Here is a 19,173-nt window from a genome sequence, read left to right on the forward strand (position 1 = left end):
GAAACAGCTAGCTATACCTTGGCCTGCTTTCCAAACATAGGAAATGCAGAAAAAGCAAGCTGGTTCACTTCAGATTAAAACTAGATCCAGGAAAGGACATTTATACCAAGAATAGGAGGGCATTTTGCCAAAGAAACAGGTGGATACAGAGCCAGGATTCTGTGGGATCCCTAAAGTGTAAGTGAAAGTTTGATTGCAAAGCAAGGTCTGTAGCTACTGCAATATATGGAGGAGCTGGAAAGAAGCCACTGCCTTGAGTTCTTGGAAGTTATTTGGGTTAAACAGAAAGATGGTAATTGGGGTGCCTGCAATGCTCTTTGCTTGATATATGATGGTGGGAAAGATGTCTGTTATCCTGGGTCACAGTGGAGGGAGGTATTGCAGGGTTACCTGGCTGGCTCATCTCGGCTCCTTGGAGAAGCAATTGTTTTACTGGCTAAAACAAAGCAGGGAACACCCTACCATTAGGCAAGTTCCTGAGGCTGCAGGTTTGGGATGTCATGAAAGGGCAGCAAATCGTTGTTTATTATTGTATTTTAACTCCCAGGGAGAGGTGTTTGTGGCATTTCTAGCCTCAAGTGCCACAATAACTGCACCTTGATTTACTGGGGGTGTCATTTGTTGTTCTGCCTGAGGCAGCAATGTTTCTTAGGCTGGCCTTCTGCGAGTCCAACGTGCCTGGATGCAAGCAGCAATTCTGTCATCCAATGATAGATTATTGCAGCCTTCCTCAAACCTGGTATCCTCCAGTTGTGTCAGATTGTAAAACCCATCACCCCCCACCAGCATGGCACGGCAATTGCACTCCTATACTTCTGGGGGCACCAGGTTGGGGAAGGCTGGTCTATTGTGCACATCACAATTCAAAGCTTGGTACGAATACAGGTTTCAAGCTGAGTACAATGCTTAGACTTTGGAGAAGATTATTAGGACCACGGAGAAGGACAATCAGTACATTCATGCACTAGTACAAAACTGTTCCCTTCTAGTCAAGAAGTAACTGATGGGCAACTAGGAGGTATTAGTCCTGTTTTCTTTAGCAGCTGTACTAGGCCCTTTGTCCCATTGGGGAGACCTACTTTTCTTGACCTAGCTGCAACATCAGTCAGGGATGCCAGGCAGTAGCACGATTGTAGACCAAGGGCGGGTTGGAGAAGATGCAGTTAATTGTTGATTTGATTCATAAGCCCCACTGGGGTTGTGGGTTGGAATCATTAGGTTCCTTTGCAACAGCCCCACATGATACAGCAGTAGAGTACAGGTCAACATAGGCTGATTTCCACTAAGACCAATTTTGTCATAGTTAGGGGTGCAGCGTACAGCTCCCATTTTTTTGCTAGAACCAGCAGCTTGATGGGCTGGCCAGAACCTAGGCCCACTGGCATCCCTTTTTCTGCAGGGGTGGAGAAACTTCCAGTGGTGGGTGAGGCTAAGGGCAAAAGGAGTGGAACTAAAACACACCATCATATTTCAGCTTAAAAGTTCTTACTGCCAGTAATCAAGCCTTAGCAGAGGTATTTTAATTTTGTAGAATGGTGGGGGGGAACATGACTGCAAAAGCCCAGAAACTACCAAACTATCAGTGGCTAGGAAAAAGACGGCTGGAGTTGACCCATGGGCTTGAGGGTTCGCACCCCTGCCTTTCTGGGAGGATTAACTAGAATATGGTCAACCAGGGGGATGCTACCCAAAGGTGTAACAGTAAACATACCAAGTGTTAAGGTATATTTTCTACCAGACAGACATGTTTATCCCAATCTAGAGAATGTTAGGAGTTAGTTGTAATTAAACCCCATTAATCTGGAGAGAAATTCAGCTTGACTGACCTTCCCTGGCTCTGGGCCACCACCTCTTGAGCAAGAGTTCATCCTCTGAAGAGACCACAATGCCATGGATGGATGTAAGGCTATAGGTGAGCCCTGTCCAGCCCAGGGATTTGAATTAGAGACATATCCCAACTCTGACTGTACTAAACATGTAAAAAGGCATCCAAGGGAGCAGACCTAAGAAGAGCAAAGGATTTCATCATATGATTTGCTTTTGTTAAGTAATTCATAAGCAAATTCTACACGCACACACACAGGTATTGTTCAAACAACATGCTAAGCCATTATGATTAAGCATTTTGTGCTAACCATGATGACTTAGCGTGTCATGTGAACAGTACCAACTATGAGCACTTGAACTAGAAAATGAAACAGCTCAACACAGATAAATCCAGCAGCCTACTGTTGCTCCTTGGATCTCAATTTGATAGATCATGGAGAACATCATTTCATTAGCACTGACATTGTTGATAAAACAATTGTACAGTCAAAGTCATTCATAGAGTCTTGCCTGGCTGGTAAAGTTTTCTTTTTTGTTTCTAAAACAAACTGCACAAATGGTTGTGTTTAAAAGAGACACCATCACTCTTGATCAGCCACTGGGGCAGAACATATTTAATTAAACTGTAAACATAGATCAGTACAGGGTAGCTAAAGGATCCTTTAAACCTCTACCCTCCCTCCCTTGCCCCACAATGCATCTTCCTTGTTGACATTGCCCAGGCTTAGAGCTGTTCCTGTACTAGCACACCCATTCACCTGAAGAGCCAGCTAGTTGTTGACCACCACGCCACTGAACATGCGGCAGGCTTGAAAAAGGGCCCAGATGAGGCACAGAATTGTGCACATGCGCATGTGGGGGCCTCCTGGGGAGAAATGGTAGGGAGGGGCTTTGGACCTGACATGGCCCACTGATCTCAGTGCAAGCCTCTCACTTATAGCTACCTGGGTTAAGCTGAGGCTGAAGCTTCAACCCCTGGACTTCACCGCTCCAAAGAGCATACAAAACGAAAAACAACCCAACAGGCACCGGAACTCTGGACCCAGAGGGGAAGCTATCCAAGACATAGGACTTGACACCCCTCTATTAGTGCGTGCAGATCGCTCTGTGACTTGTCATCACACACTGAGCTTCCAGACTTCCAAAGAGACACCCCCTGAAGCAGCCACTGCCATGTTTCCTTCGACGCTGATCTGCAAAAGAAGGGAGGGTGGGGGTGGAAATTAATCCTGTAGACTGAGCAAAGCCCACAGTAGCCAGAACACACCCCTTGGTGCCTAACCCCACACAGTTAAGGCAGCTGCGGACGCTTCTTCCCCCAATCTCTCCCTCTCCCAGCTCTAGTGCGCCTTTCCTTGAGCTGGAACCAATGCAAGTTGCCTGGAACACCATCTACCAGCGTCCCCCTCGCCATTACCCCATTTAGCACGCAGTTGTGTGTCCGTGAACAGATGACCTTCGGTGGATCTGTGGGAACATGGATCTGGAAGAGAAATTCCAGAGGTTCACGCCTGGAAGCTGAAGGTCTAACAAACAGGAGAGGGTTGTCTTATTGTACCACACACAGAAGTAAGCAAAGCAAACAGCTTGTGGGACGGAGTAGATCAGTCCAGACTCACAAGAGGACTTTGTCTATGCAGTTATTTTGCATAGACCAACCCCCTAAAAGAATGGCCTATCAGAATGCTGAAGGCAAGGGGTGTACAGTGAAGCAATGAACAGAGACATGGAAACATAGGGTGGAAAGAGCATGACATGGCCCTTGCCATCCTTCATGGCCCTCCTTTTCTAAGCCATTAGTGCTCCCACAGCTACTTTGGCGGCTGTAGCTGGAACTTCAAGGTGTCAAGAAGCGCCATTCATGCTCTGCTTTTCAGTCAGAAGACTGAGAAAGACAGTGGGCAGGGTTTTGCTTTGCTCTCACAAATGAAGGACAGAGTAGGGGAGAACTTGGATTGAGAACAGGAATTCATGAGGATTTTGTTCTCTCTGCATTACAAAGCAAACCAGCCTGTTCCCCAGCTCTTGGTCTAATGTGCAAATTGGAACACAGTTATGCTTTGAATTTTGCAATTCTCTGAATTTTGCAATGTAGTTCTCAGGTCAATTCCCCTCCCCCAAAATCTATATAAAACATATTTTGGGATAAAATGTGTTCAGAAATGCCTACATGTGAGAAAATATGCTCAGAAATACGTATAAGAACTTTGTGTAGCAGTTTTTTTTTTTTTGTTTTTTTTAAATGCAGATTAATGCGGAAATGGGACAGAATGCACTTATCAATGAATAAAGGCTAAATGGGCACGGACCAGAAACAGACTTATCCACTTATTCCTAGTTCGGAACTGTAACTAAAATGCCAGCACAACTCTTACACGCAGTGTCTTGTCCGTGGACGTTGTGTATAGTGCACCCAGTGAGTGTTGGAGTCCGGTGATCTGGGAGCGATGACCCACATCGAAATTCTGTGGAAAGAACAAGCAGTGAGGCTTTGAATGTACTATAGGAGGCAATGCACGCATGTTTGCCTTCTCCTACAACAGCTGGGCCTTCTATAGTTAGGCATTAGCTACTTTTACCCTACTTCAGTGAAAGAAGCTTACTTGGGTTCAGAAGGGACACCGCAGAAGCAAGAAAAACTGCCCCAAACGGTCAGAGCTCATGAGATTTCTAAGATGAATCTCAGCAGTGTTATAAAATATCTTTAAACCTGATGCTATGCTTTTCGAAGCACAACTTATTTGGTGGGTGGAGATGAGAGAAGTACCATATTTCTCTGTCTCTCTGTGATTCAACTCCTCTCAGCATACCCGGATGTGCTGGAAGCACCCGCCTCTGTTCTCAAAGACATACAGCAGCCCGTGGTTGTCTCCAGCCCATAGCTGAGAACCCTGATATGATATGGCAAGGAGGTAGGAGTCCAGCTGGGAAAGGAAAGGAACTAATATCACTGACAACAGCAGGAATAAACAAGGTTCCTGTAAAGAAAAGCTGGCTTAGTGAAATTTGTTTGTTTATTTATTTATTTATTTATTACATTTATATACCTTCCCATAGCCGAAGCTCTCTGGGCGGTTTACAACAGTTAAAAACAGTAAACATTAAAAAAGTATACAAAATTAAAAACCATCGAAAACATAAAGACAAAAGTATAAAAACAACATTATCCATTTAAAAACAACAGTTCTGGGGTCCATTAAAAACAAACTTAGCGTTGTTAAATGCTGTTAAATGCCTGGGAGAAGAGAAAAGTGTTGACCTGGCGCTTGAAAGATAACAGTATTGGCGCCAGGCGAGCCTCATCGGGGAGATCATTACACAGTCAGGGGGCCACCACTGAAAAGGCCCTCTTCCTTGTTGCCATCCTCCGAGCTTCCCTAAGCCATATATGCTACAGTAGAAAGTAAAAGCAACCCGTGAGCCACTTGCCAAAACAACCTGGGATGAAATTCTAGATCCTAAATCTGGAAATGAACAAGACTTGAGGCTAGTTAAGAACCAATCCCAGAGTTTTGAGTTTCCACACATACAAGTAAGCAAGCCATGGTTTAAAGTTAGCTGTTTTTCTAATTTTGCTTCCCATCAACTTTGTGGGCTCACTCCCATTGAGTGAACCCTTCATTTAGTTAAACAAACCATGGTTTATGTAATATTTGAACCTAGCTCAAGTGTAAAGCAAAAATCACCCTCTCGGCTGTCTCTCATGTGGGCTTGTCTGTTATAGGCTAAATTCAGAAAGATAAAGATCCGACAAGAGCAATATCTATTTGAAGAACAGTTGGGCAAGACCAGATGCAGGCCTCAATAACCTCTAAACATTTGGCTTGCTGAACCACGCACCTTCTGAGTGCCATGAAGCACATCACACACCCCAAGATGAACACTAGAAGCCAGGGCTTTGGTTTACAATTCCAGCCCTTCTACCAACCCAGAAGTAACCAGTGCTCAAGGTTAAGCAAAGCTCAAGAGAAAACATCCACTAACTCCAGTTTCTCTTGCTTGCTTTTCCATGGAATTGCTGGCTCTCCTCATCAGGGAAAGGAGACTCAAGATCTGCATCTCACCTGAAGCCTCTGAAGGACACTGTTGGTCCGCCTGTCAAAACACACCAGTGTTCGATCCTCACTGCCAGAGATAATGAAGCGCTCGTCAGCTGCAAGGGATAGGACTGCACTGGAATGAAGCTTGCGGCTCTTCACTAGGGCCTGAGCAGCTGTGAGAGAGGGCCAAAAGATGCATCACAGGAGCCCAGATACCTACACAAGATAGACTCATTCAGCTAAAACCTCACACACATGCTTGTAGGTCACAGTCTTCCAGTTGAAGCCTCTTTTCATTAGGCAAGAACTTAAGCAGAAGAGAGAGTACAGCTTCCTCGTGGGGCTCTTTGGCCAGCCTCCCCCCTTATTTCCCTACCCCTGACTAATTTGGGGCACCTCTATTAGATAAGGAAAAGCAGTAGGGATTTGCCCCCTAAATAGTTCATAGTTTTCTAGCCCAAGGGAGCAGCTTTCGGAACAACAAAGCTTTCTAGTTAAGACAGCAGTTTGAGGCAGCTGAACTGTAGCTACTTAGGAAACCTCGATGAGAAGGTGCATGCTCTGGCCCTTCTCCTTCCCTTTGAGGAGATAAGAAGCTTAGCACCACGACCTACAGAAAACAGCTGGCACTAACCTCGTGGGTCATATACTGTCACCTTCTTATCGTAAGTTCCTGTGACCAGAATGTCAGGCAGATAAGAAAGGCACAACACAGCTGCCTTCCCTCTAGGAAGAGGAGGAAACAAGCAGGTGAGGGGCCAGGAGACACTGGTGAAATTCATACATTTAAGTCAGCAGAGTTCTTCTCAGCCTTAGGCCTTCAGTGATTTCTAGACTCCCTAGACCAACATGATTTAGAAGGAGTTTGTTGGTTCCCATTTCACTGCCTTCTATGGCTATGTAACATCATCTGCCCTGTGAAATGACTGAAAAGAGAGAAGCAAGTGAAATAACCACCTTTTCTTTACACCTGTTGTGGTATCAGCCACGACTTACAGTCATGTGAAAAAGAAAGTAACCCTCTTGGAATTGTATGATTTTACATATCAGGACATAATAACAATCATCTGTTCCTTAGCAGGTCTAAAAATTAGGTAAATACAACCTCAGATGAACAACAACACATGACATATTACACCGTGACATGATTTATTTAACAGAAATAAAGCCAAAATGGAGAAGCCATGTGTGAAAAAGTAAGTACACCCTTACTGCTTCCATAGGAATTAAGATGCTAAGTAGCAGACAGGTGCTGCTAATCAAATGCCTGTGATTAATTGATCATCAGCAAGTATGACCACCTCTGTAAAAGCCAACGTTTTTTCAGTTTGCTGGTCTGGAGCATCCAGGTGTGTGTTAACACAATGCCAAGGAGGAAAGACATCAGCAATGATCTTAGAGAAGCAATTGCTGCTGCCCATCAATCTGGGAAGGGTTATAAGGCCATTTCCAAACAATTTGAAGTCCACCATTCTACAGTGAGAAAGAGGATTAAAAAGTGGAAAACATTCAAGACTGTTGCCAATCTTCCCAGGAGAGGACGTCCCAGCAAAATCACCCCAAGGTCAGACCGTGCAATGCTCAGAGAAATTGCAAAAAAACCAAGAGTTACATCTCAGACTCTACAGGCCTCAGTGAGCATGTTAAATGTTAAAGTTCATGACAGTACAATTAGAAAAAGACTGAACAAGTATGGTTTGTTTGGAAGGGTTGCCAGGAGAAAGCCTCTTCTCGCTAAAAAGAACGTGGCAGCACGACTTAGGTTTGCAAAGTTGCATCTGAACAAACCATAAGACTTCTGGAACGATGTCCTTTGGACAGACGAGACCAAAGTGGAGATGTTTGGCCATAATGCACAGCGCCACGTTTGGCGAAAACCAAACACAGCATATCAGCACAAACACTTCATACCAACTGTCGAGCACGGTGGTGGAGGGGTGATGATTTGGGCTTGTATTGCAGCCACAGGACCTGGGAACTTGCAGTCATTGAGTCGACCATGAACTCCTCTGTATATCAAAGTATTCTAGAGTCAAATGTGAGGCCATCTGTCCGACAGCTAAAGCTTGGCCAAAATTGGGTCATGCAACAGAACAATGATCCCAAGCACACCAGCAAATCTACAACAGAATGGCTGAAAAAGAAAAGAATCAAGGTGTTGCAATGGCCCAGTCAAAGTCCAGACCTCAACCCGATTGAAATGCTGTGGTGGGACCTTAAGAGAGCTGTGCATAAACAAATGCCCTCAAACCTCAATGAACTGAAGCAACGTTGTAAAGAAGAGTGGGCCAAAATTCTTCCACAACGATGTGAGAGACTGATAAAGTCATACAGAAAACGATTACTTCAAGTTATTGCTGCTAAAGGTGGTTCTACAAGCTATTGAATCATAAGGTGTACTTACTTTTTCACACATGGCTTCTCCATTTTGGCTTTATTTCTGTTAAATAAATCATGTCACGGTGTAATATGTTATGTGTTGTTCACCTGTGGTTGTATTTACCTAATTTTTAGACCTGCTAAAGGAACAGATGATTGTTACTATGTCCTGATATGTAAAATCATACAATTCAGATCAGATCAGATTTTTATTATGCGGTCACAGACCCAATAATATACAATTCCAAGAGGGTGTACTTTCTTTTTCACATGACTGAAGCTCTCTTGCCTGCCAGCCCCCATCCCTGGTTCAAATAAGAAGAATGGATGCTTTTCTTTAGGTAACATACACCTTTTTTCCTTGTTCACCCTTTTTGCCCTTCCCTGGATCCCCTTATTTGGCCTTTTAAATGAGTCTAAATAAATAAGAAGACCAATCAGGCCCTTTGGTACCCAGTGCGGTCTTCAAAACTGAATAATCTGTGCACCTTAAACTCTTGATTTAACATTCCACTCTTTTTTTTGCCCACCTTATTGAGTCGGCCTAATCCTCCTTAGCAACTTCTTCTTCTGCATAAACGCCACACATGCTTTGGCCCAAGCAACAACTTTCAAGTCTCAGCATTGCTTGAGAATGCCCTCACAACTATGACAGGGCCTTTTCCTTGGCTGAGCATGTGGCAAAGCTCCAGATTCTGCCACTCCTAGTTTAGGTCTTTGAGTGATAACTCACAGGAGAGGGCACTGGGACTACATTACCTGATCTCTCCAAACTGTTGCCCATCAGCAGCCATGTCCCACAGCTTTACTGTGCTGTCCCAGGACCCCGAACACACACAGTTCTCTCTTGCAGCCAGCGCCCATACCCATCCCTAGGCAGTGAAAAGATGAGGTAAGACCTGTAACCACGCTTCAGACCTCTTTCCAAGTCTTGAGTAACATTGCAAGGTCATTCTGGTGGCATATAAAGAACAAGTAATACATTCATCCCAAGGACTTCACCTTATAGTAGAAAACAACCCCACATGTTATAGGTAAGCCTAATCAATTCACTTGTTCCAGAAGAACCAAAAGACTAATTCATCTTTCTGCTGTCTCCTCACACAGGGCTCATTCAGAAGACACCTTAAACCACAACTTTAACCACAGTGGTTAAGCCAGAAAGCCAGGCTGTGCTCAGAAGACACCTTAAACCATGGCTTTAACCACGGTGAATACGGCTTTTTGCTTTATTGACCGTGGTTAAAGCCGTGGTTTAAGGTGTCTTCTGAACACAGCCTGGCTTTCTGGCTTAACCACTGTGGTTAAAGTTGTGGTTTAAGGTGTCTTCTGAACGGGGCCACTGTTGAAAACAGCAAAACCAACAAGAATCGACAGAGAAAGATTCTGGACCTCCAGCTCTAAAGACAGACATTTCTAATCCACCTCCAGTTGGATGTGAAAAACTGGGATGCTCAGGAAATAGTCACCAGTTCAGGATGGAGAAACTGGAGGGTCCTGCATCACAGAACCTTTCAGCCTGGGTGAGGCTGAACTACTTGAACTGCTCAAATGGTATGACACTATCTCCCTTTCATAAGGGCTAGTCACTCTGATCAGAAGTAGGGTATTCAGACACCATCTCCTGCCTGGGCAAGAGAGGCCAGAATTCTATCAGGATAAACTACATCTATCCAGCCTTCCTCCATTCCAGCACACTGGCCATTTAGGTAGGCAATTTCGATTGGCTGTCTGCTGCTTTTTATACTTTTTTCTTTTAGTCCAATATGCTGTGTTTTGTGAAAGGTTTTTATTAATGTTGTAAATGGGATGGTGTTGATATTTTGGGGAGTGACAATTATGCACTGGTGTTAACTGAAAATACCTGCCAGAGGAATTTAGAAGATGAAAGCCACCACTCTTTAAGAAAGGGAGTGACCTGGGACTGCTGGACATTTTGGATTGATATTATGGGATTTTTGCTAATATCACCACTAGCTGATCACAGGCTATGGACTCTGGTTACCTTGTGGGTGCCATTGCGCTCTGTCCCCAGTGCCTTCACTAGCACTTTTTCTGGTGCTCTGCCTAGCTGCCTCAGGTCCCACAAGTTGACATTTCGGTCCCGAGAACCTGAAACACAGAGCTCCCCGCCCTGGATAAGATGACAAACAATTGATAACTAGAAGAAGTGAGTCAATGCCCCTCCTTTTTAAGAGGGGTAAAGGCAGGCACCCAAAAACCAATGTCTGCAAAAAGAAAAATGGTCTTATTAGAATATATTTGCATAATAATTTCTGGATGCAATAGCTGGGAACATTTGGTTAAAACTCAGGTAGTGAGAAAACAAGGACAGATAGCAGGGCAAAGGCAGAGGGAGCTTTGCAAGGAACTTCTATGGACAATTTGGCTGGATGAATTTTTGTAAACATCACTTCTCAGATAATCTTGGAGACGTTTCTTGGTTTATGTACAGAGCATTTCAGAACGCACTGCTCCTAACCAAATACAAACTCTGCCAAACCATAATATCGTATAAGTAAAGGCAACACAGGAGGAAAATGGCTTTTACCTGGAGGAGCAGCACAGAGTCAACTGAGGCAAAGTGCCCCTCAGCTAGGGAAAAGTACTCTGTGTTCCTGCCATTCTCTGCCCATTGTTGGAGGTGCTCCTCTAGTTCAATGCAAGCATCTGGCCAGTTAAAGTCATCGTCTGCCGAAACATGAAAAGGGCATAAAGGAATGCAGCTCTTCCTATGGGCTGGACAGAACTGCCTCAAGCAATGCAGACAACTTTATACAATTTATGTACAATGTTTTATGTACTGCTTTCCCACACAAGTCTCCTCAAAGTGCTTTACATAAATAAATTATCATGAAGGGATAAAAAAAAATCAAATAGATACAAACAGAAAACAGCAGTTCCACCATCACAAAACTGGGTTGTGATCCATGTTGTTCTCACTTTGGGGACTGAAAGGTATTATCTTTCACTGCACAGCCCATGCTCAGCAGTATCAGTTTGGTGCCAACATTACTGAGCTTAATTGCAACTCTCTGAAACTGAAAGGCATTGATATACAAAGGAGAAACAGAATCTAAGAGGAAGAAAGGCTAAGAAGAGGCTTGCCTATGTTCCACCCAAGCTTTAGATACAGAATCCCAAAGAGAGACTCCACACACTTTAACTTCTATTTTTCTTCTTTTCAGATATTTTTCTTCTTCCTCCCCAATATTTCAACCCTAGGATCAGGGGTAGGCAACCTGATGCTGCCAGATGTTTTGGACAACCCCTATTAGCCACAGTCAGCATGGCCAATGATCAGGAATATGGGAGTTCTAGTTGAAAACATCTAGAGGGCACTAGGTTGCCTAGTCTTGCCCTAGACAAATGCCAGTTCCAACCTTATCTTAGATTTTTTTTTATCAAATACATGAGAAGCTACTTTGGAAAACCTAAATTGTACCTAAGTTAATGCGAGACTATGTTATTATAGACAGAAAGAGAATGCACCTTCCACAACTGGATAGCAGCTGCCAATCCTTTTGAGCACACGAATTCTCCAAGTGACTTCATCCTGCACAATGTCCCTCAGAGTCCTGCAGACCAAAGGAAGAACACCCAGGACAAACTTGGCTTGCAGGTAGGAACAGATCTCCAAGATCAGCTCCAGAGGAAGTGATAACAGTCCTGAAGCTGCCTCATCAACAACAGGAGACTTTTTAAGCTCCAGAGGAGGAGACAAGTGCTCTGGTGCTCGGGCTCCACTACTTATTGAGAGGGATTCAGGAGGCAGGCACTGGGATGCTTGACTGGGCTGACTGGAAGACCCAAGAACACGTTCAATGTACTCCTGGGCCTGGGTATCTGGATCTGCTTTGCTCTCTGTGTCAGAGTCAGAGCCTTGGTGTTCAGTAGAAGAATTTGGATCAGCATCCATAGCTACATGGGGAACAGAAACAGAGTTCTGGTAAAGAGATGTAAAACTAGAATCGTGCACTGTTTTACAGCCAGTATAATTTTTTACCAACGTAATTTTTCATTTACCTTTTACAGGGCAACCAATAACTTAAGTAATATCAAGTCATTTGGCATAGGCTCCAGTCCTTTTAAGACAGAAAACCTCAGATCAGCATGTTCAAATAAAAATGTTCACAGGAATAGGTTTAAAGCTCTTAACTTAAAAAAAAAAAACCTCTTACAAAGATGTTTGAAAAATCCTTGACTAGGCAAACAAACAAGAGGCTGAGCTCATGAATGGCAATTAAAAGTTGATCTCATTTGTTTCCCCAACATCACCACAACCATCACTTTTCAGGCTGTCTTTCAACACATGATGCTGTTGTTGCGAAGAGGAAAGACCAGGATTGCACAAGCTGTCCCCACTTCTAACCTTGAAGGCCAGGACAGATCCTATGCAAATAAAACTCTCTCTGTACATGATCAGGAACCCATAGTTCCAAACTATTTGGAAAGGGCAGAATTCATATAGGCTCTGTTCGCCCTTCAAAGGAATGTGTGGATGGAGGAAAACAGGGCAGTGTGCACAGCCTGCCCCTCTTCCTGGGCTGACAGGTCCGAAATGGGCAATTTCACACCTTTAGGACCCAAGGCAGACCCGGCACAAGAACACCACGGGGAATGGATTCTAACAACAACAACAACAACAACTCTACTCAGTGACGCCACCGAGAGCCAGGGTGTTCTATTAACCTGACAGCGCCCCGTTCTCACCTGCTGTCACTGGCACCCCTTGCAAGCAAAGTCTGACAGCCCCTCCCGCCCTTCCCCCTCGGCCGGCCCCCAGCCTTCGAAATAAAGGAGCGCTGAGGAGCAAGTGTCGTCTTCCCGGCCCCCGACCGCCTCCTTCCCCAACAGAACAGGGGGAGGATTCCGCTCTGGGGCAGACGGACCGAGGAATCTCAAGCCCGCCCCTGAAGTAACTCCACTTCCGAGCAGGAAATAGCACACACCCGCCGCAGCGCCACTGGCAAGGATGGCGTGGCCTCCGAGACGCACAGGCGTCCTGCAGCCGCCCCGCTTTCCGGTCTCCCTGCGTGCGACGGCGGACCACCGCCCCTTGGCCCGCGCTGCCTCGGCCTCTCCCTCGAACTGGAACAGGGACGAGCATCAAGTCCAGCCGGCCTCTCTCGGCCCCCCGACAGGCCGGCGCCTTCGCGCGTCCCGTCTCCAAGGAGAAACCACTTCCGGTGCCGCGTAATGACGGCGCGAGGCCCGCCTTCTCGTGCGGCCGGTTCCAGGCAGGCGGCGCCGTTGCCTGGGCCCTCGTGGCCTGCGTGGGTGGAAGGGGCGGGGCACTGTGGCTGCACGGTGGTGGTGGTATGTTGGGGGGGGGGGCGGCTTTGGCCAAGGGGGACACGCCCGGCCTGGCTCCCACTCATGTTCATAGGAAACGCAAGATCGTTTTACTGGATATAGGATCGTCACTGCATTGCATAGAACTACAATATACGTTGCGACAGCTTTTAGAGCAGGGGTGGGCCTTCCAGATGTTTTGGCGTATAACTACCATAATCTTTCACCATTGGATATACTGATTAGAGGTGATGGGAGTTGTAGGCAGGACACAAAATACCCAACCTGTCTTAGTGTGCAAAATCAAACATGGCCAATCAAGGTTACAATTCTTCCCCAACCTGGAGCCCTCCAGATGGGCTACTAGTAGCCCTTAGCCACAACACATCTGGAGGGCACTAGGCTGAGGAAGAATGTTCTAGATATTCTGAACATATTGGACTTTTAATAAAATAAGGCAGCTCTATCCATTATGTAAGATTTCAGCATATCAGTCTTTTCCCCTGTGGTTGAGTCATAGATGTACTACTCTACACAGTTTGGCATAAGCCCGTGTAAGAATTAGATCTTTGTTTAAATGAAGAAAGTGGAGTTGAAAGTGGAGATTTTTCCTGCCTATTTACGCATAGAATTGCATCCTTAAGCACCAGCATGTTGAACACGTTAATTACTACAGAAAAAAATGCTTGTTGACCCAAAAGGTAAATTACAGTTCTTAGGATATCACTAAAGTTTATTAGTGGCTGATTAACTACATTTTGATATTAATATGTTGAAAAACTTTTCTGCCTTTACCAAGACTAGAGTAAAATGTTTGGTTGCAAACCTTTGCACAGACTAAAATCTCAAATACTATTGCGCATGCTAGCAATAGGGTTTCAAGATGAATGCATACTTGTAATAACTACCTCCTCTAAGTACGGATTCCTCAGGCACCTATTGCTGCCTCTATAATCTTATCCTTTTCTGGAGAGCTTTTGTAGATCTGCATTGATTCGCTGTTGTTTCCTGGGTTCAATTCCAGGTGCTAGAAGCCAAGGGGACAGGATTGCACACAACTGTGCATTCTAAACATTGGTGCACAGCTAAGACTGTGACAATTTGAAAATGCTATCGAGGCCAAGGGAGTCCACAACAAATCAACGGGACTTTAAGGAATGGCTTCCCCTGGTATGATAGCAAAAGTAGTCTCATAGCAAGGCAGGCTAATAGAAGTATGAATAAGTATTGAATATTTGGAATTCTACTATAACTGAGGGCTCCTCAGTCTAGTCAAATCTTTTAGTCAATTATATTGGAAAATATAATACAAATGATTCAAGTTAAATAAAAGAAACTGGCCAAAAACATGGAAACTGGAGTCACAAGATTTTTTTTTTTAGTTGACAAAAAAAAATTATACATAAAATGAGAAAAATCTCATTTGAGCAAGGTGCAAGCAGCTGCTTCAACACTAGGTACACTGCAGTTCCACCATTGGAAACATTACGGCACATTTACAAATATACAAATCCAGGATTAACAAACAGGAGGCAATACTAGAAGCACTTGTACAAAAGACAAATTCCATTTCAAGAGGCAGTCAGGCCAAGTAGCTTAAACTTCACTGGATGAATGAAGAGTTCACAGCCTTCTTTCTATATTTCTGGGCATGTAATTTAGGAGCACAAGCCAGGACTCCACCTGTTATCTGTGCACATTTCTTGCCCATGTGTTTAAAAACAAATTGCTGCTCAAACAGAACCCTCTGCTTTCCCCCCTCTCAGAATAGAGGAAGTTGAGAGTGAGGCACAAGAGGGAACACTTGTAATAAAACCATTAAAATGCAAAGAACTAGCTGATTGCTTCCAGAGACCTGCTCAAGTTCCACACTATTAAAAATACGAATTCAGGAATGCATTTGCAAGTTTATTTTCATTTCCTTAAACCAGCTAACCCAGAAGACTGCAGGGGTGACCCCCAGCAATCAGATCCAAGGATCAGAACAGCAGCTCTCACTTGGATGTGTGCTCTCTCCAAGCTAAAGAGGTCCAGGCCTCAAGGCCTGTACAGTAATGCCCCAGCAAGTTCTACGACAAAGCTCCAAGAGCTGCAGGTATTGTCACATGTGAAAGAGGCCAGAGATGGAAAGAAAAATGGGGAGGCGATATCAGTGAAGTTTAAGTTACTGAGCAATCTCACAAATACACTTTCAAAAATTCACCCCACAGTACCCAGAGTGTCACCATCAATTGCTGTCAAAAGAGCATCTCCTTAACCCAGAAAAGGGACGTCCATCCTCCATCAGGTATCTGTTCTTTCATATCTAAGTAGTCCCACCACTTTGTCTACCACCACCAGAGCAATGCAGACAACCCAGTTGTCTGGTAACCAATCCTGTTGCTGCCGAAGTTCCAAGGGGATCTGCTCAGGAGAAGCTGGGAGATGTAGCTCTGCTCACTGTTCTCTTCTTCCTCCACATGCTGCCTGTTCACAAACGTGTCCATGGACAAGCTCTATGTTGACTCTACAGAATATTCCTGATGTCTTCAGCCCCACCTCAGCACTCCCCACTTCCCAAACGCTGCTCTCGTCAGATGAAGCAGTACTCCCTTCCTGCTCATGTCCTAGCTGCCTTTGGGAAAACAGGTTTGCTTCTACTTCACATCCTCTCCATTTACTATTAAAAAGCTATGGCTTCACTAAGTCAAATGTATTCAGCAAACTCCAGGTTGCGTTTCCAGGGACTAAACCAATTTGGGTCTAATGAGAATTCCTTAAGACAGCAACTCCACTAAACATGCAGCAAAAGCTTCAAGCTTCCACTGGCCATGCATGGAGGGGCTCTAGTTTATTAATTCCTCTACACTTAGTTATGTTTACTGCTCCTTTTGTTAACCAAAGTGGTGAATGTGGCATAGAACTCCCTTAAGACAGAAAGTATAAGTTCCCGTTATGAACAAATGCCACTCTGGCCCCAAGAGCACAGGACACCAGTTATCATGTGCCATCCAAGAATCAAGCACACACGGTCTTCTGCCCACCTTTGGCCCATGCAGAATCATTCCCAGATGGAATGCAGTTTCCCTCCTTGCTCTCTCCTGCCTCCTACAGCTGAAGTAATGTAATAGCAGTGTCACAAAGTAACAGCTGAACAACAGGGTAACAGAATCATTGCACTGTGGCATCTTCTTAAAAAATAGAGACATGCTTCTCCAACAGTATTTCTTATGATAAGGACTGCTCCCTATATGGCTGGCAGGTCCCCACAAGGTCAGAGGCTGCCTTTGCTCTGAGCATCACAACCAGCACACAGTGCCATGGCAACTATGGCAAAAAGGGTTTGTGGGTTTCCTTAAGATTCCTAGATGAAAATGCTTACACTTAGTCATTATGGGCTACTCACAGATTCGCTAGTCTACTTCTTGGTCACCATGCAGTCTTGAAAAGGTGAAGAATAGCTGATCTCTTGAACACCGGTGACTGGAAATATACAGTAGTATAACCCCCTTGGCTTGAGTTTTAACCCTTCCCTCTTCATCAGCTGGTTTTAAACCATTATAGCTTTTAATCCTGTTTTAACATCTTAAACCCTATTCTTTATTTATTATTATTAGCTAGTCCTTTATGATGGCCCCTAGTTAGATCCCCTTCTCAAGAGTGTTGCAGTTTAAGATTGCTCCCCCTTCTCAGCCCAGGGCCGAGACCCACCCCACCCCATTCCACCAACGATGGCCTCGGAGTAAAGAGACCTTTCCTTCCGCCAGTGAGATACCCTGGTTTTTGTTTAAATTGGTCACGGAGGCCCACCCTCCCCCCAACTTTGTAAATTTCAGGAGATGGGGAGCGAAGTCATTTTATGTCCCACAATGCTCTTCCCGTCCTCCCTAACCCCCCATTAACAGGGATCTGCAACACTGGGTTGTGGACGAGTTCCCAGTATCCATCCCAGCGCACACAGGAACCTGAGGAAAGAAAAGATAATTAGTATTAAGAAGAAACAAGATAGCCAGTAGAGGACACTCAAGCCACAAGCTTGAAACCCCTGCCCCCGTCCACAGTGCCTAGGAGTCCTCAGGCAGTCTGACTAGTGACTCTGCAGGATTCTGCTTATACTACAAGGCATAGTCACTGCTAACCACAACTCTGCAGCTGAGTCAGATCAAGGTTATAGAGTAGGATGGATTTTGAACTCCATTAATGCATTCCTTCACCAACACACTACAAATGTTAATATGAAAGGGCTGGATCTTGATCATCAGCAGAAAGGAGAGGAATTATGGTTGGGTTAACTTGTGCTCCCCTGCACTGCCGTCTCCCTACACATGCCACAGCAAAAGGTTCCTTTTTGCAACATCTTCTGAGACACCTCATGGACAACGAGATGATTCCTATTCAGGAAATCCATTGCATGTTTCACAATCCCATTTTTTGTGAGTCTCTGCTCAGTGTCAAATGCACTGAAGCAGAATCACAGAGAAGATGACAATTAGGTAGAATTGGGCCTCGTCTACACCAAGTAGATATTCCACTATGAAAGTGGTATGAAAGCAGTATATAAAAGGCGGGAGCCACACTACTGCTTTATAGCGGTATTGAAGTGCACTGAGAACTGTTGGGGCCCATTGACACAGACCATATACTGCTTTCATACCACTATATCCTGCTTGGTGTGGCTCCTGTTTTTTATATACGACTTTCATAGTGCAATATCCTGCTTGGCGTAGATGAGGCCTTGGTCTACCTCTTTTCCCCCCAATGGCTGCCAACATCCAACTCACCCCTTCCTCCCTAGTCTCTCCCCTTAATAGCTCTGCTCCTTTCTTAGGACTTTTCCTCCGTTGCCCCATTTTTTTCTCCCCTCATTTGATTCTTGGAATGTAATGCTATTTTCCATGCTAGGGACTCACCGAGTACAATTTTGCTGCTTCGCCTAGACCCCATAGAATGCAGCAAGTCTCTCCTTCAGAAGTGGGGGAAATTGCTCAGAGAACTGCTGCCAGTTCTCTTCCCCAACTTGATCTTTGAAGCCATGGAGAATCTGAAAAGGAAGAAGAGATGGAATAGATGGAAGTAAGTGACCTCATTACATTTACGTGCGCACACACACAGTTGTTTATAAACTCTAGCCTCCAGAAGCTTGAAAAGAGAGCCTGGGATCCCTGGCTTTAGTCTCTCTGCCAGTAGTGGGCAACTTGTTCAAGCCTCTCTGGGGAGGGCATTTCACAATCAGGGTTGCTACTGGCTAAGGCATCTTTTCCTCATTTCATTTGGCAGGAACAAAGAGGACCTCAGGAATTAGGTAGGTGTACAGAAATGGACTGGATGTCAGTACATCTGACAGAGTATTATCACAATATGGTCAAATCGTCCAGTCCCAATTGCTGCCCTGTTTTGGACCAACTGAAGTTTCCTCAAGTGCACACCTGATCCTTTAGGGGAAGTGCTACCCTCTTCAAAACAGGTGGATTACCACTTAGCGGACTGTATGAATCATCCACCAACAGAACCTCGGTCTTGTCTGGATTGAATCTCAGAAGTATTGGCCCTGAATCAGTCCATTACCATATCTAGACACTGATTCAGAATACCTACTTCCTCGTCAGAATTTGATGAAAGAAAGAGCTGGGTGTCATCAACATATTGATGACAT

At 44.8% G+C, this 19,173-nt stretch overlaps 2 protein-coding genes across 4 annotated transcripts in view; both read right to left on the reverse strand.

Annotated features, from left to right (window-relative positions):
• Positions 1 to 2,412: 2,412 nt before the first annotated feature.
• Positions 2,413 to 13,420, reverse strand: FBXW9 (F-box and WD repeat domain containing 9). Of its 3 annotated transcripts, XM_063120523.1 has the most exons (11): positions 13,199 to 13,418; positions 11,739 to 12,167; positions 10,798 to 10,937; positions 10,252 to 10,380; positions 9,006 to 9,118; positions 6,502 to 6,593; positions 5,892 to 6,040; positions 4,638 to 4,751; positions 4,203 to 4,292; positions 3,245 to 3,310; positions 2,413 to 3,020 (listed from the first exon to the last, which is right to left on the reverse strand). In XM_063120523.1, the coding sequence occupies exons 2-11, from the start codon at positions 12,163 to 12,165 to the stop codon at positions 2,946 to 2,948; spliced, it is 1,395 nt and encodes a 464-aa protein (XP_062976593.1). In that variant the 5' UTR covers positions 12,166 to 12,167; positions 13,199 to 13,418; the 3' UTR covers positions 2,413 to 2,945. The 3 variants fall into 3 exon arrangements, with proteins under 3 accessions (XP_062976593.1, XP_062976594.1, XP_062976595.1); XM_063120524.1 differs by lacking the exon at positions 13,199 to 13,418 and having other exon boundaries at positions 11,739 to 12,311; XM_063120525.1 differs by lacking the exons at positions 2,413 to 3,020; positions 3,245 to 3,310 and having other exon boundaries at positions 4,204 to 4,292; positions 4,595 to 4,751; positions 13,199 to 13,420.
• Positions 13,421 to 14,897: 1,477 nt separating this feature from the next.
• The window catches only part of TNPO2 (transportin 2), a 32,340-nt gene continuing 28,064 nt past the window's right edge, over positions 14,898 to 19,173 (reverse strand). The window contains exons 24-25 of the mRNA XM_063120535.1: positions 18,431 to 18,561; positions 14,898 to 17,485 (exon numbers count right to left, since the gene is read on the reverse strand). Of these exons, the coding sequence (XP_062976605.1) occupies positions 18,454 to 18,561 (108 nt within the window). The 3' untranslated portion in view covers positions 14,898 to 17,485; positions 18,431 to 18,453. The remainder of the gene's footprint in view (positions 17,486 to 18,430; positions 18,562 to 19,173) is intronic.

This window comes from Elgaria multicarinata, chromosome 3, assembly GCF_023053635.1.
Source record: "Elgaria multicarinata webbii isolate HBS135686 ecotype San Diego chromosome 3, rElgMul1.1.pri, whole genome shotgun sequence".
Classification (NCBI taxonomy): Eukaryota; Metazoa; Chordata; class Lepidosauria; order Squamata; family Anguidae; genus Elgaria; species Elgaria multicarinata.